A 23,057-nucleotide genomic window follows, 5' to 3' on the forward strand; every position below is an offset into this window, starting at 1 on the left:
TACGTTCTCACGCATACGTTTTCACGCACACATTCTCACGCACATATTCTCACGCACACGTTATTCTCGCCTCTTGTCCATACAGCCGACAATATTGTTGTAGTACTTGCAACATTTCCTTGTTTTGAACGATAATAGTCTAATTTTTGTTACAGGAGGAGATGAAGATGTTGCACAACGCTTTGTTGATAGAGAGTTGAATTGGGACTACGGGTTTTCTCCCGACCCGTCCCCACTTGGTGACTCTAGTATGCAGGTTTCACCTAGTGACGAAAGTTCTTTCAAACCATGGAAGAATGCGTCATCGGCACTGATGCTTCGTCACTTTGCCGCCAATGGTCAAAACCAATCGATCGACGGTAAATTTCAGGCCACCATTTTTGTAGAAGCTATACGTTAAATGCACATAAGCCAGCGTGTTTTTAAAGTTCAAAATAAGGCCAAAATTCTAAGTAGGTTGTTGCTATTGTTTTTCTTTTAGACTTAAACAAACCTAAAATAAAGCTGCCTCCAAAAAATGCCGGGGAGTTATCAAGCGTCACTGATCTGATTAAGTTTGCTCAAGAGTCGTCTGCAATCTCGCTCCCAGGTAAGGGGGTTTTCCCATGAAACATCGCACGCGATCTGAGAAGTAAAACTATTCTTTAACGCTTTGAAAAGAACGTATAAGCCTACAATGCATGCTGTGCATCATTGTGAGCTGATGTAACTATAGATTTGTACCAGAGAAATTGTAACTACAGATGTGCAACAGTTAACTTTAGATTGAAATGTTACATTTTATCCTGAAGAATATTTCTTTCATTTAACTTCCCAGGAAACTGTTTACACCCTGCTTGAAGGAAGCAACTCGAACACCAAACATTTTCAATCAGCCTTTTGTAGCCTACTTGTGAATGAATGGTAGCCACCATGCTAAAATGTTACACTATTATCCTTATCTGGTTAAAAACGATGTTTATGTAAATCAGGTTATTTCCTTTTTTTAGAGAAATTCAGTTCCACTGAACAACAAAACCATTTTTCACTTCCTGAAAAGGCGCCTTCTAACGGCAACGAATCACGAGGAAAGTACCAGATGGTGGTCGCCAAGTCAAAACCTGACAACGTGCGTCTATTGTCTAGCTCTAGTGTAAAACTTAATGTGTTATAAAGGGTTTTTTAAATCAAGTTACTTTTACGAAGATTCAACGTCAGTTCTACAGTTCTTGACATTGTCAAATAACAATTTAATTAGGACGTCTCTTGAGGTAGGATGGATACAGAATATACTTTAAGATGGTCTCAAGTTTAGCCCTCGTATCCCTTATCAAGGGGTTCAAGGCATTCTTGTCTCCAGACAATGTCTTCTGCGCCAATAATATGATTTATTCTCTTTTCATCATTCCACTCATTTCCTCCAGGTCACAGGCGAAAAGGCACAGCCATCCTTAACATGGAAGTTCATTCCAGAGCCTCCGAAAACAAGGGATGAAAGAGGCAGGTGAGAAAGTCTCTAGTTGATTTAGAGGGGCATCGTTGATGCAGCACTACAAACAATGCGTTCTTTTAAAGGTACATACGAGATCCTAATAGCGAATCACAACTTTCCAAGTCATACTCTTCTATTTCGTCATACAAGTCCAACGACGACCGACCCACTATGGTTTCAATGAAAGGCAAGAAGTTTCATTTGAATGGTGAGTTGCAATTTGCGACATAAGCTTTGTGACCTTGAACAGGTGTCTGTTACATTTGCTATCTGTTACATCCAGTGGCGTAGCGTGACCGTTTTTATGGGTGTTCACTTTTTCACTAAACTTTAAGCATTTAGTCTACTTGTATCAAAAAAAGACAGTAGAGCTGACTCGGTTGAACCACACTGGTAGCTTTTTTAAATACAAGTAAACTAAAGTTTCCCCTGTTTACGTCTAGATATTCACCAATCACTTGACGCTGATAGAAAAGCAACAATAAACCTGTGATTTTAACGGTTAAGTGCTTTCTTTGCTTGAAATGCAATTAATGATGGAGAGGCATCTTTATTTTTGCATGGTGCCCTTGTCTCAGTCATTGCCAATCCTTCTTTGCATACATAATAAAAGACAAGGTTTTTATTGTTTCATAAGTTCTATGATCACACCTGGATTCGAACCCAGGCCCATTGAAAGCAGTATGTTGATTTACTATGAAGGTTTGGTTGACGGTAAAACTGCAATAAAAAGTTGTTTTTTTAAACGCAATAAATCATTATTTTCTACAACTATTGTATTATTGAAGTTTTAAAATATTTTTTAATTTAAGTCGATCAACGTAAGTTAACATAAGCTATAGCACTTTATTTTTGAGGTGAAACAATTTTCCTGAATGTGCCATCACTAAATTCACGCTGTTATTTCCAGCCAATCGCCACAAGTCCATGGGATTGATTAACTCCAGCCATGGCCTGAAGGGACGAAAATGCCCAAAATGTGGTAAATCGTTCCCATGGGCCTCCTCGCTTAGCCGCCACATAATGACACACACCGGATACAAGGTATTTATGAAGATACAAGAGTAAAATCTCACTGTGCGTTTTCAAGCATTGCATCGACCGAATTATTTTTCTAGTTGATCTTGACGGTAATCGACTCATTTCCCAGCAAACTTCTGAAAAAGAGTAGATGGTCATGTAGGCCTAATCGTCGTTTATTTTTGAAAATACAACGTTTTGATTGTTTGAATAAAACTTGACCAATTTAATTGGCGTTGCTGTAAAGAAACGCTGCGCAATGCTTTATGACTGGAAACGACATAACAAGTTGGGATATGTGTAAGCTACTGTAATCATTTCTTGGGATATGTGTAAGCTACGGTGCGCAGCCCTGGTGCCAGTAACCATCTTCATACAATTACGTGACCAATAGTTGCTTGATATTGATGGTAATCAACATAGTAATGGTAATTAAGTTTGGGCTGTCCACTTGGTCGAAAACAGACGTTTTCATCAACGGGGACTAACTTCATTCTGTTGGATTTACATTGAACGTATTTACAGAGGGTAATTTAGACAGCACATAAACGCAATTCGTAAATTGCAAAATTCTGGTCCGAAACTTTTTGTGGGAATGAATGCTTTGCATTGTTGATGTGAAGAATAAGACTCGTGTTTACAACAACGTTGGTATGCGTTACTTTAACGTGATTCATGACTTTTAGCCTTATATGTGCGCTCGTTGCTCAATGCGCTTCACTACCCGCTCCAACTTGCTGCGTCACGCCTACCGACGTCATGGACTCGAACGTGGTTCAGAGGAACGTCATAATATGCTGGTGACGTTATCAATGAACGAACAGAAGGAATACGCGGATCAAGAGGCACAAAAGATTGTAGAGATGGGCGATGGATCTCCAGCTCTTAGTCTGGACATGGATGAGCAAGCATGCGAGGTAGGTAGAATGTGATCGAATGATTCCAGTGAGTGGGGATTGCTCTTCAGTTGGAAAATATTCCACTGGAAGAAACTATTGTTTGTCGCATTGACGTGAAATTATAAAGTGTCCGAGTTGAGTAGCCACTAGCCACCCCGTAATATTTACATCACAAATGCGATAACTGACATCCAGAGATTCAGTTTCATTTGTGTAACTTCAACAACAGTTTTATGGACTTGTGTTTTTTTAGTGTATGTTCTTAACTTGGTTTAAATGAGTGTTTAGTTCACTTCGGACGAACATGAACATTTTCCTCTCCGCATTCAGTTGGAAAAGTCATATTTCCAACCCAAGTGTACTATGGTGATGCGACAAAGCATAGCTATAACCAGGGCCTTTTGAGCACCATCTTGCCCCCCGCCCGGAAATCCACTAGTGGTCCCCTATGTTTAGTGATGGCGCTTAAAAATAAAAACAAGAAAGCATTTAGGGTCGTAAACTTTTTCATTGTGGGGAAAAATTTAGATTTACCATTTTTGCAAACAGTGAACAAACTGAAGATTTTCTGGAAAAAGATAGTTAGGTCTAACAAGCCGTGCCGACAATACAGTAGCGGATGTAGAAAAAGAGTCGAGGAAGTTGAAAATAATTTTAAAAGGGTGTGGAGGCTTGCCCCCAGACAATTTTGACACATATAATCTATATAAGGAACAATATTTTTTTTTTCTTTATCAAGACGCACCCTTAATATGTAACCAAATTTATCAAATAAAAATTGGATTGGGGTAGGGGGTTTGGTTTAAAAGTCAAGTTAGCTTATACCATTTAAAAAAATATTTACGATCACAGAAGGATTTATTGTTTAAAAGTTTATAGGCTATAGCCCAGTGTGGTGTAGCCTTTTAGCAGTCTAGAACTTCGAAAATCTATCTGAGGTGTCCTGACTTTCGTTTCACCGATAGCTTTTTCACGGTACATTTAACTTTATAACCTATCTCGATTAACAATGAAATTTGTTAATCTAATTGTTAATTAACTGGGCTATTTGAGTACACAGTGTTTACTTCGAAATATTGCATCATTTTGTTAGTTTTTGTGGGGCACAAAACACCTTTTACTCCCTTAATCCACTGTTGAAACTATGCATGCCTAATTTTGCCGCCTAGATGAATAAAATGTGGTTGAGCGAGCGAGAAAATTTTACAAAAATAGAAAAAATTACGTATTAAATGTTACCGATAGATGTAAAATTACAACCCGAAAAACGCTGCACGAACTGATAAATATGAGTGGGCCCCCAGCCGAGTGTTTGGGAAGTAGTAAATACGGCCTTACATAATTAAGCTATTGAATATCTAGCTTCTGTAGCAGCTTTTCTATTTTTTAAACAGTCAAAAAACCTGAAACAGACTAAAATCAGTGGGCCCCTTTCCCGGCCGGGAGGTGCGGGGGGCGGTTAACGCGGCTCTGGCTATAACTAACGTCAGGTTTCATAATCTTCACCGTTGTAGCTGACAAACAATTGGTTTTCAGAATAACTACGGAATAGAAGAACTTGTTGAAAGCAAAGACAAAGATCCGTTAAAATCTGGTTTAGAAACCACTGCTTCTCCCCAGGAAGGCGCTGTACATTGCAACAAGGTTAAAATTGCTTTCGTATTCATACTTTATCGGGCAGCATCATAGGATCGTGTTTTTACCCTTGACGCCTGGGAAGATGCAGCCATCTTCTTGTACGCATGACACCAGCAAATGTAGAATCTAAGATATTGAGGTTTTCCGCGGGAGCTGGAAAATTTGTCCTGAGTCTGAGACTTGTTTAAACAACATGTGGATTTAACCTTCCGTGGTGCTACTCACGTTTACCGCTTTTTAAGTCAAATTTTGTAAGTCAAGAAGTGCTAAATGTGTTAATCAGAGTCTCAGAGATACAATTTAACTTTTCCAGATGAGTTTTCAGCGCTGATTCCGAATCTGCGCTCAGTTTTTCTCTAACACATCAAGCAAAACACATCATGTAAATAGTTGCGTTTTAAGATTGCAGGTTTTTTTACGTATTTTGCGTATTCAGTAATGTAAAAATACGTTTCTGAAATGCAACTAGTAATCCCAATGCATTGCGAAACCCACTTTGCGCAAGCTTGAGGTCAAAATTGTCACTATTACGTCAAATTGTGTCGCATTTGCATTGCTTCGCATTTGCATTGCTATAGGTCAAATTTAAACAACAAAAATTCAAATATCTCAAAAATCTGGTGTGCTGGAGAAAAAAGTAAGGACATTTTCGGAATCAGCGTTAAAAGCCCTTCAAAAATTGTCTAACCGGGTCTCTGATTAAAACTTGCTGTTGACCAGTGTATCATCGAAACAGAAATTCGACATTTCGATACAAATCCTTTTCGTACGAATCAATGTTCAAAAAGTGACTCTACATTTCTTTTACATTTTTGTTGTTGATCTTTTGCAGCGTTACATTTGTGGCCTGTGCAAGCTTCCTTTTGCAAACCGGTCGAACTTGGTTCGCCATCTCTATCGCTTGCATCACATCACAAAAGACTATCCCAACTTTAAGGTGAGAGACGTCATTTTCTGTTCAGTGAGCAACCGGATCAAACTGGTTTAATGTAGAAGCGCATGAAAAACTTCTACATCACGTAGGAACCACAACTCTGGTGAATTGCTTTGCGAGGGGTAATGTTATTTTTTGGCGAATAATGTAACTTTTGATGTTGAACCAGATATTAGTAAGCAACAGCACAGAATTCAACATTATTTTTTTAACACAAAGTAATAGATGCGTAATAGTATTTCCGAACATTTTTGTCTGCCATACAGCCTTCATCAATGCATTTGCAGTCCGTAAATGGGCTATAAAAGTGGCGGTTAGATATCAAATTTTGCTATACTAAAATTACAAGTGATGCTTTGTAGCTCAACACCAGACAAAAGAATAACAAATAGATGTTACATTCTCTCTCTGAAAGCATCATTGATTTAGCCCTCAATGAACAGTGATGTTCCAGTTGGATCGATCTCTTGCGCCTTGCCATCTTTCAATACTGTTCAATGTATGGTTGAAAATCATGTAGAAATGTAAATCTTTGAGCTCCTCTTGACCGTTTTCCGGGTATTTTACAACTTAAAGATTATTGTACACTATGTTACACTATTCGCGAATAAACAGTTTACATGAAAATGTTCGACTTTTGTTCATGACGTATTTATTATTTTGATGTTTGAGTAAAGGCTTTTAAGCCCTGTGTTTTTGTGCTTGTGTGGATCAAAGGAAATTCGCTATAAAACCTTGCTTGTGAAGAACGAAATGTAATTTTATTTTTAGTTTCTGTAGGAAGTTGGATTTAGATTAAAATTGGCATTAGAAATATGGTAGTATGTATATGTTTTGTATTGTTGATACAACGTTACATACTGTCAAAACAATGCCTTTATTTGATTATGTTCTTTCTAGGCACTTCTCATCAAAATTCATAAGAAGAGTCTTTCTTCTCTCCCTCATGATGGCTTGGAAGAGGTAGCTACTTTCAGCGATATCCAGGAGCGCACTGAATACTCTCCTCCGCCTACAATGGTCAATGGACTCTCTAAGTCCCCTTTCCCGCTTCAGGAAACCTCTACACCACCAACCATGTTGCCTTCTCCTGCAGTCAACGATCTTCCCAAGATCAAGGTTTGTTTGTGATATCAGAATTAAAAACAGGGATTGTGTCCAGAAGAGTTTTTTTGTTTATTTCCTCTTTCTTCTCAGCCGTTCACTTGTGCCATTTGCGCCATCGGTTTCACGAAGAGGAATAATTGCGCTCGCCACATCCAGCATCAGCACAGCATCGACAGGAAGAGCGCAAGACTCCGGAGCCTCATCATCCGAAACGATATGAATCCGGACACATTGGAAGAGCCACAAAAAGTTGATCCAGTTTTCAGCACACCAGTATGTCACCTTCGTTAGGTTACACTACATTTTTTTAATTTAGATTATTGGTATTTGTAATGTACAATAATGAAACATCGAAGTAATTTGGTTTAACATTAAAATACGTTCCACAGACTGATTTTTCTGGTTGATTTTATAGAAAGAAGATCAAATATCTGTAACTCCTCCTCCTCTTACGGACTCGAAAGTTTTTGAAGAAATTGCAACTCCATCACATCCTGAAGAGTACCAAGAAACTGTCCAAAATCCGACATCGCCACCGATGGACGAGAATACAATGAAGGAAGACGTAATTCAAAATGAGAAAGAAGAAGAGTTCCACGAGGATGGAGAAGCTACAGAGGGTCCCCACCTTTCCGCGTGGAGAAGCAGACGTCGCCAATCTTCTCGCAAAAAGGTTGTCGATACATTTTTTTCCTTGTCATAATTTTAAACATGGCCATAGTTAAATGCCATCTTTAAAACTATAAAGTTTTCTTTAATTTGCTGCGTGTCATCGTATGAGTATTATTATCGATTGATAACGAATCGATAAAAAGTCTTTTTTTCCCACGTTGATGTAATTCAGTAAACGGGAAATATCATTTTTAATCGTTTTTCTTTTTGCTTCATTAAACAGCTTGATGACGTATCTGAGATGGCTGTCTCTCTCGAGCATGATACAAAATCTCGGAAAAAAAACATCAGGGTAAGTTACTTTTACTGCTCTATAAAATGACTTATTGTAATAAAAGGAAACAAAACTCCAGACTGGTTATTAGCACAACAAAAGTTTTTTTTCCACACGTGACTGCCGACGTAGGCCTACGTAGTGATGAACGACGTCAAGCGCCAGCTCAAACAACCAGACATATTTCCTTGTGGAGGAATTTTGCGGACAAGTTTTTCGAATTGCAGTAAAAAGACGTCAAAAATTCGATTGGAAAAACTCCCATCAAAACGTGTAAAATTCGTGTTTTTATGCCAGTTGTGTTTTATTTAAACTCGTTGCTCAATGGGAACCAATTTGAGTTCAATTTTGTCTCAATGAGACCCATGGGACATGTGGTGAAAAGTTAAAACATTGTCAACACAATTATTGTTAGATATGATTGGCGTTTGCAATAATTTGTCTTCTAGACTTGCAAGTCAGCAAACCATTTAATATGCAAATTTTAATATCTTGACTAAACTCATTTCAGCTCACACAGTTTGTGTGCGGTGTGTGTAAACGAATTTACAAGACTGTGGCAGAACTAAAGGAGCACCTGAATGACCATAACATTCCTCATCCATGGCACTGCCCTATATGCGACGTGCCGTTTACGAATAAGTAAGCTCGCATGCTTTGTATTGTCCCAAACAACAAAATCTGTCATTTTTACATTGATTCAACGTCTGCAGACCTTGAATCAATGTAAAAATGACAAGTTTTGCTGTCTGGGACCATTTTTAATATTTGTTAAGGTGAGTTTTTGCGCACTCTATTTTCATCAGCATTACAGCAGTCATTTATAAGTTTAAAAGCTACTGCTGTAAGGGTGTAAGAGGACACAATTTTCGATTTTGTTTTTCTTCAGCGAAAGCAAGTAAATTAACTAAATCAATCGCTTTTTTACCTTTTTTCTATAGTTTTTTTTTTCATAATTTGCATCTAAAAAAATTCAAACACATTATTCTAAGGAACTGATGACGACCAGGAGCTGCTCACTACTGTGTGCTGGAGTGCTGCAGCACACCCACAAAAGTTTACACGAAAAGCTCCTCGAATATCTTAGCGTTTCTTTTGCCCAAAATGTAATTTATGTTCTCTGTTTACCGAATTGCTGACTGTTACAAGTGTAAATGATATTTGGAAACACTGCGTGTTCAAGGCAATATTTTGCACAAGGTTACAATAAAAGAAAAACTCGATTGTGACGTCGAAGAGCCCCGAGTTTTCTTGAATTGCCAATACTACAAACGAATAGCTAAAGGTTGTGCTGTGTTCAGACAGCACATTTGAGCAGGATGCTATCTTAAGTGGAACGGTTGTTACGGAGATTTGACGTTTTAATGATCGCTTGGAATAGCTTTACGAAAATAGTAAAGCTGATATTTTTGTCATTAAACAGTTAAAAAGTTTTGAAACTGCAGATAGTTCGTATGTTTTAGTCAGGTAGGGTGCTCAAGATTATGCAGGAGCAATGATAGGCTGGCTTTACTGTTTTTAATTTACATGGAAATGCATGTTGGTCACTTTAGAAACCACTTGTTTGGTTTTAAACTTTGCAGCTGTTGTTTATACCTGACCAGTCATGCCTGCCGCCTGTTACCTACTTGTTACTGTAATGAATAATTATTATGTTATGTAATAATATTCTACTAACATTGTTTTACCATGTGAGTTACATTACCCTGTCATGCTCAGAATTCAGATGCTGGAACAGCACAATAGCTAGCCTATATTCTAAAGCAGTGGTTCTTAAACTGGGGGCGCTCCCCTCTTGGGGGGCGTGTGAGGCTCACAAGGGGAGCGCAGGAAATCGAAAAAAACTCTGCATGAATTATGACTAAACATGTCTTTGCAACTACGCTGTCAGTCGATTGTTAAAGATGAAACTTTGTGTTACAACAGTACCAGTGTTTGTAGAGCGTGTTGTTGTCACATCTCGCATTCTTTGTGATGTTTTAGACGTTGCTAAATGTTTCTGCGACACCTTAACTCTCGTAACACAACGGTGTTTTGGCACAGCAGCCTCGAGCTCTAATTGTAATAATAATGGCAACGACTGACCAACAAGTGACAGAGGCTAGAAGTACAGCAGTATTCCGAACTCTACAACAGTACCATGAGTAAACTTTTGTTTTAACATTGATGTAATTAGGTTTATTTTTAATAAAATAAGTGGAAAAAAGAGAAAGTATGACGAAGATTAGCTGAATTTTGACTTTATAGATGCCATAGTTAATAAGTAAATGACCAAGTTGTACCCCAATGCGTCATATGTTTTCAAAATCTGCGCAACGACGCTTTAGGACCAACTCGTTCGCAGCGTCATCTTAAAAAAAACACCTTGACCATCAAAGCAAACCTTTAGCTTTTTTCCAATGCAAGAAAGACTTTTTTAAAAAATAAAGATTGCAAGTAGCAAGTGCTTTCTGCAATTGTCGTCGGCGGAAGTTGCAGAGACGTCTTTCGGAATTGCTCACATGATAGCTCGGGAGAAGAAACCCCACAGACAATTTACAAGAGGAATTCTTGGAGCTAACATGAAATTCTACAGAAAGGGACGACTTTGAAGCAATGCCACTAACTGAGTTCTGGGTGAAACATGTACAGACATTTACAAAAGTGTGGGTGCTGTGGCTATACGCGCACTTCTTCCATTTTCATCCACTTACTTGTGCGGAAATGTTTTTTCTACTCTCATGAACATAAAGACAAAATCTTAGAGACAAACTTAACTGTGAAGCCGATCTGAGATGTGCATTTTCTGCTACTAATCCTCGAATTATACATTTAGTATCAAAAAAACAGTTACATCCTTCGCATTGATGCAACTTACCTATGAACGGATTGCTGTTCTACTTATTGTTTTTTTTTGATTTTGTACCAAGGTGGGGCACGAATTTTGTTAGAATTGTAAAAGGAAGGCGTGTTTCAAAAATTTTAAGAACCACTGCTCTAAAGTGTTTGTTGTGACATAAATATTATTTAATAGCGGCTAAGCTTGACAATTTTTGTTATTCACATCTGTTTGTTGATCGTTCCTTCAAAATATTACACATTTGCGATTGTGAAACAACATAAGCCAAGTTTTATCTTAAACTTTTATCACAATTTAGAGTTGAAAATACGCCCAGAATGCACCAAATCAAATATAATTTTTCAAAATGCTCTATTGACAACACGAGCAACACCCCAGACAGCAAAACCCGTCATTTTCACATTGATTTAGCGTCTGCAGACGTTGAATTCATTTAAAAATGCCGGATTTTGCTGTCTGGGGCAGTGTTGAAATGTATGACTTTCAAGTGTCACTTGTATAAATTGCAATGAACAAGCACCACGTTCTTCTCAGGTATAATTGTCAGAGGCACCTCTTCAGACGGCACGGATCTGAAACCGAGGAGCCTAAATACGTGGAAGACCTGCGCAATGGGCCACGCATCCCAAGGAAGAGATCCAAAACTTATGGAAGATGAAGAAGATGCATATAAACACACACACATCATATTCGAGATGCAGATTACAGCATTTGCAAACAAAAGTGCTCTACGCATCTTTGCATAGACTGAAGTAACAAACAGTTGCACAATGCACATCTGATAAACAGAAGTTGTGCTCACTATTCATCTTTTTCTCATTGATACAACGTCTGCAGACGTTAAATCAGTATAAAATGAGTGGATTTATGAGCTAATTTGTTGGGTATTTAAAAACGTACAGACAACTTAATTGCCGTTGAGCTACTTATTCACCGTCAGCACACTGTGATCGGGTGAAGTGCATTTCTTCAAGACAATCGAAAAAAAAATGTAAAAAAAAGAGTTGGAAATCTTGAGCATTCGATTACAAGTTTTTCACGCCACATTCGTTATTTTAAATAAGCATATAGTTTCTAGTCGTTTGAGTTGTTGTTAAACGCTTTGAACTGTTTCAATGCTTCTCAAATCAAGTTTTCGATATGGGCGGCAGTCGCATGTAATAATCGAATTTTTTTCATTGTCATGGTGTAAATTTCGAGGCAGATTGAAATTACATTTTATTGCACGTAATGTTTAAGTTGAGAAGCTTAAACGTCAAAATCGTATGCCGGATATCGCCTTTCCTCATTATATCTCCATTTTAAGTGAAGGATTATTTGCTTATTTTCTTTTAACTTTGATGCCGAAAGTTTTCCATTTATATGACAGTTGTGTCGTTTGCGCATAAACGGTGAGATGCGAATTCAGATTTTCCAACAATTAAAAATGCAACTTTCATAATTTCAAATCATCTCAGGAACTATGAATTGTTGGCAATTTAGAAAATTAAAAAGGCTCTTTTAAACCTTACCACCTGACGGTAAGCAGTTTGAAAAATAAAGTGAGGCCTTGTATGAATGTCACAACTGTGTTTCTTGCTATGCAGACATCGGTTTTGTCGGACCAAACCGACAGAGAAAAATCTTTTCAACTTTCTCCACTTTGTTGTTGGCAACTATGCATGTTGCGGAAGGACAATTTATTTTAAGTTTGTTGATTTTATTTTTGTTTGTGTCGCTAATGTCTTCATACAACAGTCTGTGCTACTGCATGCTTTATTTATTGAAAATTGAACAGCCAAAAATTAATTTGATCGACCAGCCGCAGACGGTAAATCATTGCAAAAAAGACTGATTTTCTAGCTGGGAAGCGATACCCAAGTTAGCGCATTGCTTTAGCATCGTGGACTGCAAACATGAAACTTAAAATTACCGATTTTAAGTTGATTGATTAAGTTTGTTTTTTAAGTATCCGCTTTCATTATAATCCAACACTAAGGTTTGGATGCTCCTATAACGTTTCTTTAATCGGCCGATTATGTTGACCGTCAGATTTAATAATTGAGAATCACTTTGCACGAAGTTTATCTGTAGATCAGTAATCGGCGATTATAATCAACAAATTAAGGCTACTGCATTGGAAAAAGTGTAATAGGCCTTAAAATAAGTTGCATTTTCACCAGATTTGCTTAATCGGTATATAATTCACTGCTGGTGCCAGACAGCAAAATTGGTCATTTTTACGTCTGCAGACGTTGAATCAATGTAAAAATGACCGGTTATGTTGTCTAGGATCTAACCCAAAGTGAAATAAAGCTTGTGATAAATCAGTTTTGACTTCACCTGCAAGGTGTTGTTGTGGGATTGAAAAACATTCTAGATTCTAGAATGTAATCTCGAACTTTGCTTGTATCTTCGTTCGTGACGTCACATTGCTTATTTGTGAGAATGACAATCAAACTATGACGTGTTTTCTTTCTGTGTTTGTAAGTGATGTTGCTTTTTGTAAATAGTTTAATTTTTTGTGATTTATGAACATGTACTATTGAACATACGTTGTTAAAAATCCGTTAGTTACAATATTTATTAATCTGCTAACTGATACTGTAGTAGGAATCTGACTAAGAAAGTGAGCTTAATCTGGCAGTAAAGTGTTCTTGAATGTCAGAAGTACATTAAAAATTACAGTTTAAAGGTTTCACTTTGAAGTGGAATGTTGATGCCTGCAAAAGTATTCATCCGCTGTGCGCCGCTAGCATTTTCGGATTAGGGGACCCCTTAATATTTAATCTGATAGTTTCATATTTCAAGAACAGACCCAGACAGCAAATCAATGTAAAAAAACGACTGATTTGCTGTCTGGGTGACGATCGATACGTAAGTACTTGTGAGTTTATTTGCTAAAACTGATTGTCTTAGCTGGAAAATGTTCATTTTTGGAGAGATCAGTTTTTTTTTTTAAGAACTTGCACTTTTTGTAAATGAGTAATTCTAACCAAATTTGTTTGGCTCTTTGCCAGTGATCTAGGGTCCGTGTCGCGTTTAGTGAAAATGGGTTTTCAAATTGTTTGACTTTGCAAAACATCATATTTGTCTTTAAATACTGTTAATACCATTCCATTATTGAAATGCGCATTGTGCACGCAATGGTTACTGTGTTCTGTTACATTGCTTCAACCTTGCAAATTTAAAATAAACACAAATGGGACGTTTTCATTTGATGTGGACTTTCGCAGCATATTTTGCAGCTTTCCATTCAGTCCTCTTTATGTTAATGCAGCCTGTGTAGACGTTGAATCAATGTAAAAATGAATGGATAGCCATATCGATCCTTGACAGATTATCACAACTAATCTCCACAAAAACACTTGGACATTGCGCTTTTTGTGGAGTGCTTATTGTAACCTCCGTCCGTGGACGCATTGTGAAACTGTCTGACCCAGAGCCTTCGATTGCGAAGAAATGTCCTCATTTGAGAAAATCTGACTTCAAAAATCAGAAAACTGGTCATTTGTGAGGAAACGAGGAGGACATGAAAGAGTTTGCAATAAAAAATTGATAAGCTAACCTTCTAAACAGAATACAAAATAAGAACTCCTTTTTGCCATGTAGAAATGCAGAAAGTCTAGAAGCATATACTTCTCTATTCTACAGCCTTCATTTATTGGAAGAAAAAGAGTTTTACCGATTTGCCAATAAAGTCCAGACAGTTTTTATGCCAATTACATGTGGAGACAACTTTTATGATTGGGGTGTTTTAATGCATTGCAATTGTTGATATATACGTCATGCAGAAATCAACCCTAGCACTAAGGTTATCCAGCCACTCCACCATAATAACCAGTCCATTTTATAGAATGCAGAATCCCCGAGTTACATGATAATATGTTAAGCTCAGGAAACAAGGTTTCTGTTTTCCCTGTTGATACACGTCCGGTGTAATGATTAAGTTAATTTATATCTACGGGGACATACAAAAGCGTTAAGGTTGGGGAAAATTGAGCACCTGTCATGGAAGGTGCATTAAATTTTATATATTCTTCGGAGCCATCCAAATATTTAATGGTAGATTTAAAGTCTTTTCAGACTCTTTCCAGTAACGAGAAAAGTTTTCACAACCGTTAAATATGAAACAGAATACGTGGCAAAACCAAGAGCAGTGACAGATATGATCTGATGCAGTCAACCAAAATTTAAGATTTTTTGGGTCTAGTCGTAAAATTTTCTTTACGACTAGAAAACTATGACTACAACAATATAACCATAGGCTAAATTTTTCTTCGATTTATCTCGTTTTGTTTACTTCTTAAGCTTTATTGTTGAAATGGTCACTCGTTAGGCCAACTTACTACTATAACTTTGTCGGGAATTTTAACTTTTAGACTAATAATAGTAAACACACAGCTTATTCTTATTACAGTAGAATTTGTCTTCTTCTTGCTTATGAGGCAGCAATTCAGGCAACATTTCCCAATTGCTGCAACCAGTGTAATGTCTTCATATCAGGGTCTATGCGATCCACATGCTCTAGGTCGGAACACTGGACAATGATTTATGATGTGCTGTGCTGTTTGAGGTTCACTGCAAACACAGGCTGGTGAGTTGCACAAACCCCAAAAAAACATGTTGTGTTTGAAGCGACCAACACCAGTTCGGAGGCAATTCAAAGTCACCCATTCTTTTCTTGGCAGGTTTGACCCAAGTGTTAGTTTAGTGTCTGGTGTGACTTGGAACTGGTCGGACCGTGAGATGGTTTCCCAGTAGTCTCTCTATTCTTATTCTTCTTCTCTCGTTTGACTTGTAGTAGCTTAGATTGGCAATGCCTCATCGTGCAGCCATGATACGGTAGTTGGGTCCAGTTGTCGAATACCAGTAATTCCACTTGGGGGCCGTAAGATGGGACATTCGTGGAGTATGTGTTGCATTGTTTGTTCTACCGCTCCGCAGACACATGTCGGCAAATTATGCAACCCCCACCTAAACACATTAGCTCCAGTGCAGCCAACATCACATCTGATCCTATTCAATGTGACCCATGCCTTTCTTGAGAGGTCTGCTCCAGGAAGGATGGAAAGTGCTGGTATAATTGAAAACTGGGGAGGGATATGTGGCAGCTCGTTCCATTCCTGGGCCCGTGTTTCCATGCCGCTGAATTGTTTGCTTCAGATAAGCTTTGCTTTCTCTTTGCTACTTGTCGGTTTGTTGTCATCAGTCGAATCCAGGGTTCACCACGTGGAGGTTGACAACTTGAGACCCTTGAGTCTCTCTATGACTACATAAGGTCGAAGTGATCTTCTTGAAGCGCCACAATGTGTCGAAAAAAAGGGTGCCTGGAAGGCAGGCGTTGACGTGTGAGCTGTTGTGCGTCAAGAACTAGCCTACAGTGTGGAGGAGATGGCAATTATTGACCTCTGCCTTTAATGCGAGTCGTACGGTGGAATTCTCTCCGCATAGTTTTGTTTAGGCGATGCCTGAAAGCACTGGTAATTAGCCTGTGGGTGCTGGACGCAGGCATCCAGTGATTATGCGCATGGTGTCGTTAAGGCCGATATCTAATTTTCCTGCATGTGCGCTGCGGCACCCGACTGGAAAAGCATAGCTTAATCGGCAGCACTATAAGCCTACAGTTTGGCGTGAGGCGTTTCCCTTCCTTACATCTTTTGTATGAAAATAGCTGTTTCTAAAAGATATATATCGAAGTTTGTGATAAAATAATGAGCTTTTTTCTTCACAACCCATTCGCCTGCAGCAACCAAATGTGTCAATCGTTGCTTACAGCTGGACAAATCACACTCACTCTTTTGAAGCACCACCACAAGTTACAGACTGTACTGAATAAAGCGGCTGTCCGGCCCGCAAGCATCTCTTCTCACAATCACTTGGCCTGTTCTCAAAAAAGTTTGGTGGCTTCTGATTTAAATGCATGAACTGTCGTATTAGGCTACCATGGTAGGCCTAACCCATGGTTAACCATGATAGCCTATGGTAACCCTAACCCACAACCAGTAGCGTTGTCAGAATGGCCCAGGGGATACTTTTGGACCCGGTCTTTGGATGATTTTAGAGGCCCGTACCCTATCCAAGAGGCCGGGGAACTTGGTGAAACACTCGCGTATAGTGTGGATTTGGTGAATTTTTTATAAAAATGTCTTGATTTGGGGCCCAAAAATCTCATTGGCACCGGGCCCAAATTATCCTTTCAACGGCCCTGTCCACAAATTTTGGGTACTCAAAAGATTACTTTATGAGCCTACAAAGCCATTTACAATGAATAGATTTCTCCAACGGCTTGGATTTTTATCCAGGCTGTTTTGTATTGAGTTTGCTAATCTCTTCTGCCAAAACGATATGTTTTCATTTAGTGGCCTTGTCACATTAGACTTTTTGCCATGTGTTGATCTTAAAGCAGTCTTCAGCTTAACGACTCGCGTTTTTGTGATAAAGATACTGTAACATTGTTGTACGTTGATTTAAAGTAGCCTATAAAATATAGTAATAAAGCATGTAAAATTAATAGGATTTCTTTGACTAACCATTTCTCTCAAGGTTTAAAACAATGCACGCTATTGCATCGACATATTTGGAAATTAATTTTATGTCTGAATATGTTGAATCAACGTAAAAACGGTTGTTCTGAATGCTAAAATCTTTTAAAAATATATAATAGCTATGGATTACTGAGGTCTTGTACAGCTGCTGCATCATAAATATCGCTGTTCAAGAGGAACTGTACCATGCGATTGTCAATAAAATTCCAGTCAAAATTCATGGTGCAGTTTTTCCATTTGGAATTGTTCAGCAAGAATAGCTGTCAAGATGTCAAGAAACGTCCCCTTACACAAATTTAAAAAGCAAACGTGTGTTAAGATTTACTTGTATAGCAGCTTTGGTTTATAACTAAGAAACTAGGGTAGCTCATTGCCCATACTGTATAGTAGGTTGGCACAAACTCAGCTGTGATCGCCACAACAAAGTGACAGCCATGATAGTCATTGACGAAGCAAATAACTTTGTTAATCTGTATTGAGAATAGATTAACATTAGTTACCGGTACTAAAGTTATGTTACATACAAACAACTTGAAGCTGTTGTGATGATCGGCTATGCTGGATAATAAAATGAACATCTCACTTGTAAACAAGGATGTAATTTGCTTGCTTACACCCGACGCTTGGTAGCCAAGAGTGAGAGCATTTTAACGTTTTCTTACTATAGAAGTTACTACACAACATGGTAGCTGGAGCTATCCAAATGGTAGGCAGTGTGGTAGGAGTTTTAGGAGGAACATGTATCCTTATCTCCACTCTCTTGCCTGAGTGGAAGCAAAGTGATCCATCCGACGAGCTTCTAGACTCCATCATCAGACACGAAGGTAAAGATATCATCTTATATTTAAAGACACAAAAACGCCTAAAGTAAAATTTGAAAAAAATTGAAATTGATTGATAAAATAATATAAACTAGAACTGTAGAGCTAAATTTTGAAGCGTGTGGTAAGGTATCGCTAGTTCATCTTTTCCTAAAATTTTATAACAAACCCCTATTTCAGAGGGGGACTTTAAAATGTTGTCTGTATAGAAAGAAATAACGTTTCCCAAAGCTCTGATAATGATAATTTCAAACTTAGTTATCTTAATGTAAGCTTACGATATTTTGGCTAAAATTGTGCCTGGTAAATTTTCCTTTCGGGGTTGTGTACAGTATATAGAGTAACAACTTTTTCCGAGATAATTACTAGTTTAACACAAAAGGTAGCAAACTTACAATATTTCGTTCTCTAGCAAATTAAAAAAGAAATGGCGCAATAAAAGACAACACAGAGGCAAATATAGCAAACTTCCAAGATAACATTTGAGAAAACAACAAAGCTTTTATTGAACAAACGTGGCCGAATCGCAACCTATATAGCCCCATATCTTAGCGTTAACAAGGAGGTCAAGGGGTACTTTTAGACCAGGGCCCGGAAAGATTTTTGGGGCCCGTTACTTCCCAAGAGCCAGAGAATAAAAAAAACACCGCATATTCTTTGGATTTAGCACGTTTTTCTTAGAAGTGTTTTGATTTGGGACTGAAAATTTTATTGGTACTGGGCTCAAATTATTGACTTCCAACCAATACTCGCAGAAGTGGTGCAGTAAGGTTTGGCGCTTCGCTTACTAAGCATTGGCTAAAGGTAAAATAGTTTGGTAGGTGGACAAAAGAAGCGGTACAAAGACTCACTAAAAAGTAATCTTAAAAGGTGCAATATTAATTACACAAACTGGGAGATAACTGCAGAAGATAGGCTGCTTTGGAGATCCACCACATGAAGGTGTTGCCACGTTTGAGAAGAGCACATTTCAAAGGTCAAAAGAAAAAGAATATAAAGAAAAGAACGACAATTACACCCACAACCAATTCTCCCAAAGGATCCAAAATGTCCCAAATGTAACCGAACTTTTAAAGCCAGGATTGGACTCATTAGTCATTTAAGAACTCACCGTTAACTTTTATTTTATTTCTTTCTTTTTTATTTTATTTTATTGCGAAGACCATCATCCTCGAAGACTAGAGATAGCCATCTCTTATCATCGCTCTACAACAGCTAAGGTCTTTCAGCGACAGGTCTTATTTTTTTAGTTTCTATCAGGTTTGCAGTGTCACCAGAACCAGATTATTACCCGACTTATTCTCACTGCGTTATGCAAGAAAGAACATAATCGGTGCCATTTTTAAAGTTTTTGGTTTAACATGACCTAGATTCGATCTCATGTCCTTCAGCACCAGAGGCGAAGGCAAAACCACTGGGTCACTGAGCTGGTGAGAGAGAACGTCAGAAGTTGTGGTGACTGGTTCAAGCCATTAATTTAGTGTGTCACTTCTCATTATACAGTAGCTTTATGATGCTTTTGATTTAAAACGTTTGTTTTATTTTTCAGGAATTTGGGTAAAATGTGTGACTTACTCCACAGGCCAGTGGCAATGTGAAAATCATGGTGATTTTTTCATTGGGTTACCAACTATGCTTCAGGTACCTACGTTACTATAGGCTACAACACGATAAGTTTAATCTTGGCTGACCTGAGTGGTGAATGTAGCCATTTTTGTCATCTAGCTTAGGGCATCTAGTGCTCTTAATGCGGTTCTGTTACCCCTAAAACTAGGCATATTATTTTATAGAGCCAAAAAGGATAGAGCTTATTATCCAAAATCGTGTCGTATCTAATTTGTGTTGGAATGGAAAGGGGAGCTGTAGAAGGAGGTTTAATTACCTGGTTGGTTTACTTTTGAATTTTGATCCTTGGACTGACAAAGCCTTGATAGTTTATTTGTGGTAGTTTAACACTTTAGCATACTTGTAGAGGCTTTGAACGCTGACGCAAAGCTGGTTACCGAGATAAACAGACTGGAGTTTCCGATTCTTAAAAAGTTGTTGCCGGAGAATTATTTCATTCACTAGTAAGGTAAAGGTGGGTCCCATACTTGATCCAAGCATCGGGGAACGAGAAGATAAGGTTCTCATTAGACTAAGCCTTCGGCACTAACGAGAGTAGGGTGGCCAGTTCCTTTCTCTCGGCCGCCTTTCCTTCAGCAACTACGCCCATTTCATTCACTAGTTGTCGCTAAATGGAAATAACTCCTGAAATGCGTTGCTCAAGCGCACACTCCGAGAGCCAAACTCGCGCCATCTGACCTTAAGTGGGATGCTTTACCACTGAGCTAACAGTGCGGTAATAGGCACGTTTCTGGAACGAAATAGAGTCATGTCAGAAATTGACAGCAAAGGAAGATTCAGATATTATAGTTGGCTGTTCAGAGCGATAAGACCTCCTATTGTCAGGTACGTCTTTACCCTGGTGTATTAAAGTTTAATTTTGCCTCAATCTTGACGTCGATTCCCATAGCAACATTGCTTTCTTGCACAAATTGCCATTTCTTGTAGGAATATTTTTTGCAAATGCGTTATTTATTATTTTGTGGTTATATCGTCTATTTACAGTATGTTGAACGTTAATTCATCACTTGTAGGCTACTAACCTTATGTAGTTTTGTAGCGCGGATTAATGACAAGTCCATTTTGTTTTCAGACTGTGCGAGGCCTGTGTTGCTCAGCAATCGTTGTTGGTTTTCTGGCATTTTTGGCTTCACTGGTTGGAATGAATTGTACTTCCTGCCTTCGTAACGACCCAAAGACCAAAGCAAGAATAGCATTGACAAGTGGTGGTCTTTGGATCTGTTCCGGAGTTTGTATTGGCGCGGCTGTGTCTTACTATGCTCAGCAAGTAGGTGAAAGAGACAGCCTGAAGAAGCTGTTCAAGTGTTCAAGTGTTGTATAAAGTCTTTGAAGAAGTAGCGAAACGGTGTTAAAACGTCACATCAGGAGTGTTGAAGAAAAGAAAAATAATGATGCCATATGTACTATTTAAACAGACTCTATTAGCCACATTTGCAATAGGCTGTAGTGGTCTTTATTGGCCACATTTTGTTGCTTTTAGCTTGACATTAAGCTGTCACCTAAGCAGCAAATAAAGCAAGTAAATACTGTAGAATTAGCCAGGTTTGGAAACTTGTATTTAATGATACAGCTTTTGTTGCAGTGAAGGTGGTTCTTTTGTATCTTATAGCAGAAGGGTATTCTTTGTTCTCCTAATCAAAAACATTAACTTTCGAAATAAGTTATGGGCGAAAAATGGGACAAACTTACCCCAGTCTCATTTATCTTATACAGAACATCACAGTGAAAAAAGGCGCTTAATTTTTAAACAATTTTAACTTAAATTGATTGCTAATTCTAGTACATAACCATACTGTATTTCGTGAAGACATTAATGGAGCTTTGACAACTGACATCGGTAAGCAGCAAGCCTGCAAGCTTTAAAGGGATACTAAAGGAAAAACCTGACTTGGCGATTTTTCACGTTCTTTGTGTCATGCTATCATAAAACGATTTTCAATAAAATTTTGCCCCATTGCGGTCTGATCAGCATTCCGCGCGTACTTTTGTCAGAGCTTTCAAAGCGGGAATGGGTGTGAGCAGCGAAGCGTGCGATTGTACAGTCTACGTCACTATACACTAGCAATCAGCTGATCGCGCAAAAGTTGTCACTGCGGACGATTTAACTGTAGGCTATGTATGTACGTCCGTCAAAACATCAGATTTCAACATCAAAACATCACACAGTTTGCTCAAAACATCAGATCTGATGTTAAAACGTCAAATGTGGTAACGTGGCTTTTGTTATTGCTGTCGACAGTGACGTATTCTCGAGCAGTTTTCCACTTTTTGGTCATTTTAAAAAAAAATGAAAAATAAATGAAACAGTGGACTTTGGCCCTTGCCAGTGTCATTAAAAACAAATTTTATTCGGTATCTTTTTTTTAAAGTATTCTTGAATGTTCAGTTTACGCATTTTAATGCTTAATTCCCGTTTGAAAATTTCATTTAGTAGGCTTTTAACAATCGTAGTACAAAGAACACGCATTTTCCCAGAGCAAAAAGAATTTATCTATCTATTTTGTGCTAATATAATATTAACCAATGTTTGTTATAGCATCCATTCTTGACTTTGATGCATGCTACTGTGGCAAATTTACGTTCTCAGAATAAAACTTTGAAACAAATTGCTAACTTACTTCATTTAAGTTTACCTCAAGTTTATCATACTTTGCGCAGATCCTGTACAAATACAATCGAAACTCGAAGTTGTCAACTGACGGTCTTGGACAAAAATATGTTTACGGCTCCAGTTTGTTTGTGGGTTGGACTGCCATGATTATTTGTGTTGTTGGAGGCGTTTGCTTGGCTTCAGGGAGTCGATATCAAGGAGGGAATATGGATGACGTGGCACTGTACAGACCCGCTTATCGATCTCCAAGGAAGACCCTTCAAACTATATGCAACACTGAATATGTGTGAACAAGAAAATGTTTCTTTTATTGCTTCTAAGACTACGTTTGCTGGATATTCTATGCTCAACTGTGTCAATAAGCTCTTTGACGGATTTTAAGTTTGTAAAATAGGCTATTTCTGTTTTGCTATCTAGTCATCAAACGATAATAATCTATTATCCTGTGTAGACATAATTTTCTTTTCTTCCACAGAGAGAGAAAGAAAAAACTTTTATTTCGTCTGTTGTGATGATATTATAATACAAGTAGCCTATAATAAAATCAATGCGAAACAATGGCACTGTACCACAAAAAATAAATTAACGCTAAGCTAAATATCACCCAAATATATGGCC

At 38.1% G+C, this 23,057-nt stretch overlaps 2 protein-coding genes across 3 annotated transcripts in view; both read left to right on the plus strand.

Annotated features, from left to right (window-relative positions):
- Positions 1-14,047, plus strand: part of LOC145769388 (uncharacterized) — a 33,785-nt gene extending 19,738 nt beyond the window's left edge. The window contains exons 16-30 of one of the 2 annotated variants that reach the window (XM_082581007.1): positions 156-359; positions 482-589; positions 990-1,108; positions 1,404-1,483; positions 1,555-1,679; positions 2,382-2,515; positions 3,178-3,408; positions 4,927-5,034; positions 5,861-5,965; positions 6,863-7,081; positions 7,160-7,342; positions 7,485-7,742; positions 7,965-8,033; positions 8,527-8,657; positions 11,389-14,047. In XM_082581007.1, the coding sequence (XP_082437133.1) occupies positions 156-359; positions 482-589; positions 990-1,108; positions 1,404-1,483; positions 1,555-1,679; positions 2,382-2,515; positions 3,178-3,408; positions 4,927-5,034; positions 5,861-5,965; positions 6,863-7,081; positions 7,160-7,342; positions 7,485-7,742; positions 7,965-8,033; positions 8,527-8,657; positions 11,389-11,512 (2,198 nt within the window). In that variant the 3' untranslated portion in view covers positions 11,513-14,047. The remainder of the gene's footprint in view (positions 1-155; positions 360-481; positions 590-989; positions 1,109-1,403; positions 1,484-1,554; positions 1,680-2,381; positions 2,516-3,177; positions 3,409-4,926; positions 5,035-5,860; positions 5,966-6,862; positions 7,082-7,159; positions 7,343-7,484; positions 7,743-7,964; positions 8,034-8,526; positions 8,658-11,388) is intronic. The other variant, XM_082581008.1, reaches the window with a different exon arrangement.
- A 1,279-nt stretch (positions 14,048-15,326) lies between these two features.
- On the plus strand, positions 15,327-22,759 carry LOC145769389 (claudin-7-like). The gene is made up of 5 exons (XM_082581009.1): positions 15,327-15,430; positions 18,049-18,205; positions 19,752-19,843; positions 20,901-21,095; positions 22,487-22,759. Exons 2-5 carry the CDS (start codon positions 18,064-18,066, stop codon positions 22,727-22,729), a joined length of 672 nt encoding a protein of 223 aa, XP_082437135.1. The 5' UTR covers positions 15,327-15,430; positions 18,049-18,063; the 3' UTR covers positions 22,730-22,759.
- Positions 22,760-23,057: the final 298 nt, after the last annotated feature.

The sequence above is a fragment of the Aplidium turbinatum genome, chromosome 4 (genome assembly GCF_918807975.1).
Source record: "Aplidium turbinatum chromosome 4, kaAplTurb1.1, whole genome shotgun sequence".
Taxonomy (NCBI): domain Eukaryota; kingdom Metazoa; phylum Chordata; class Ascidiacea; order Aplousobranchia; family Polyclinidae; genus Aplidium; species Aplidium turbinatum.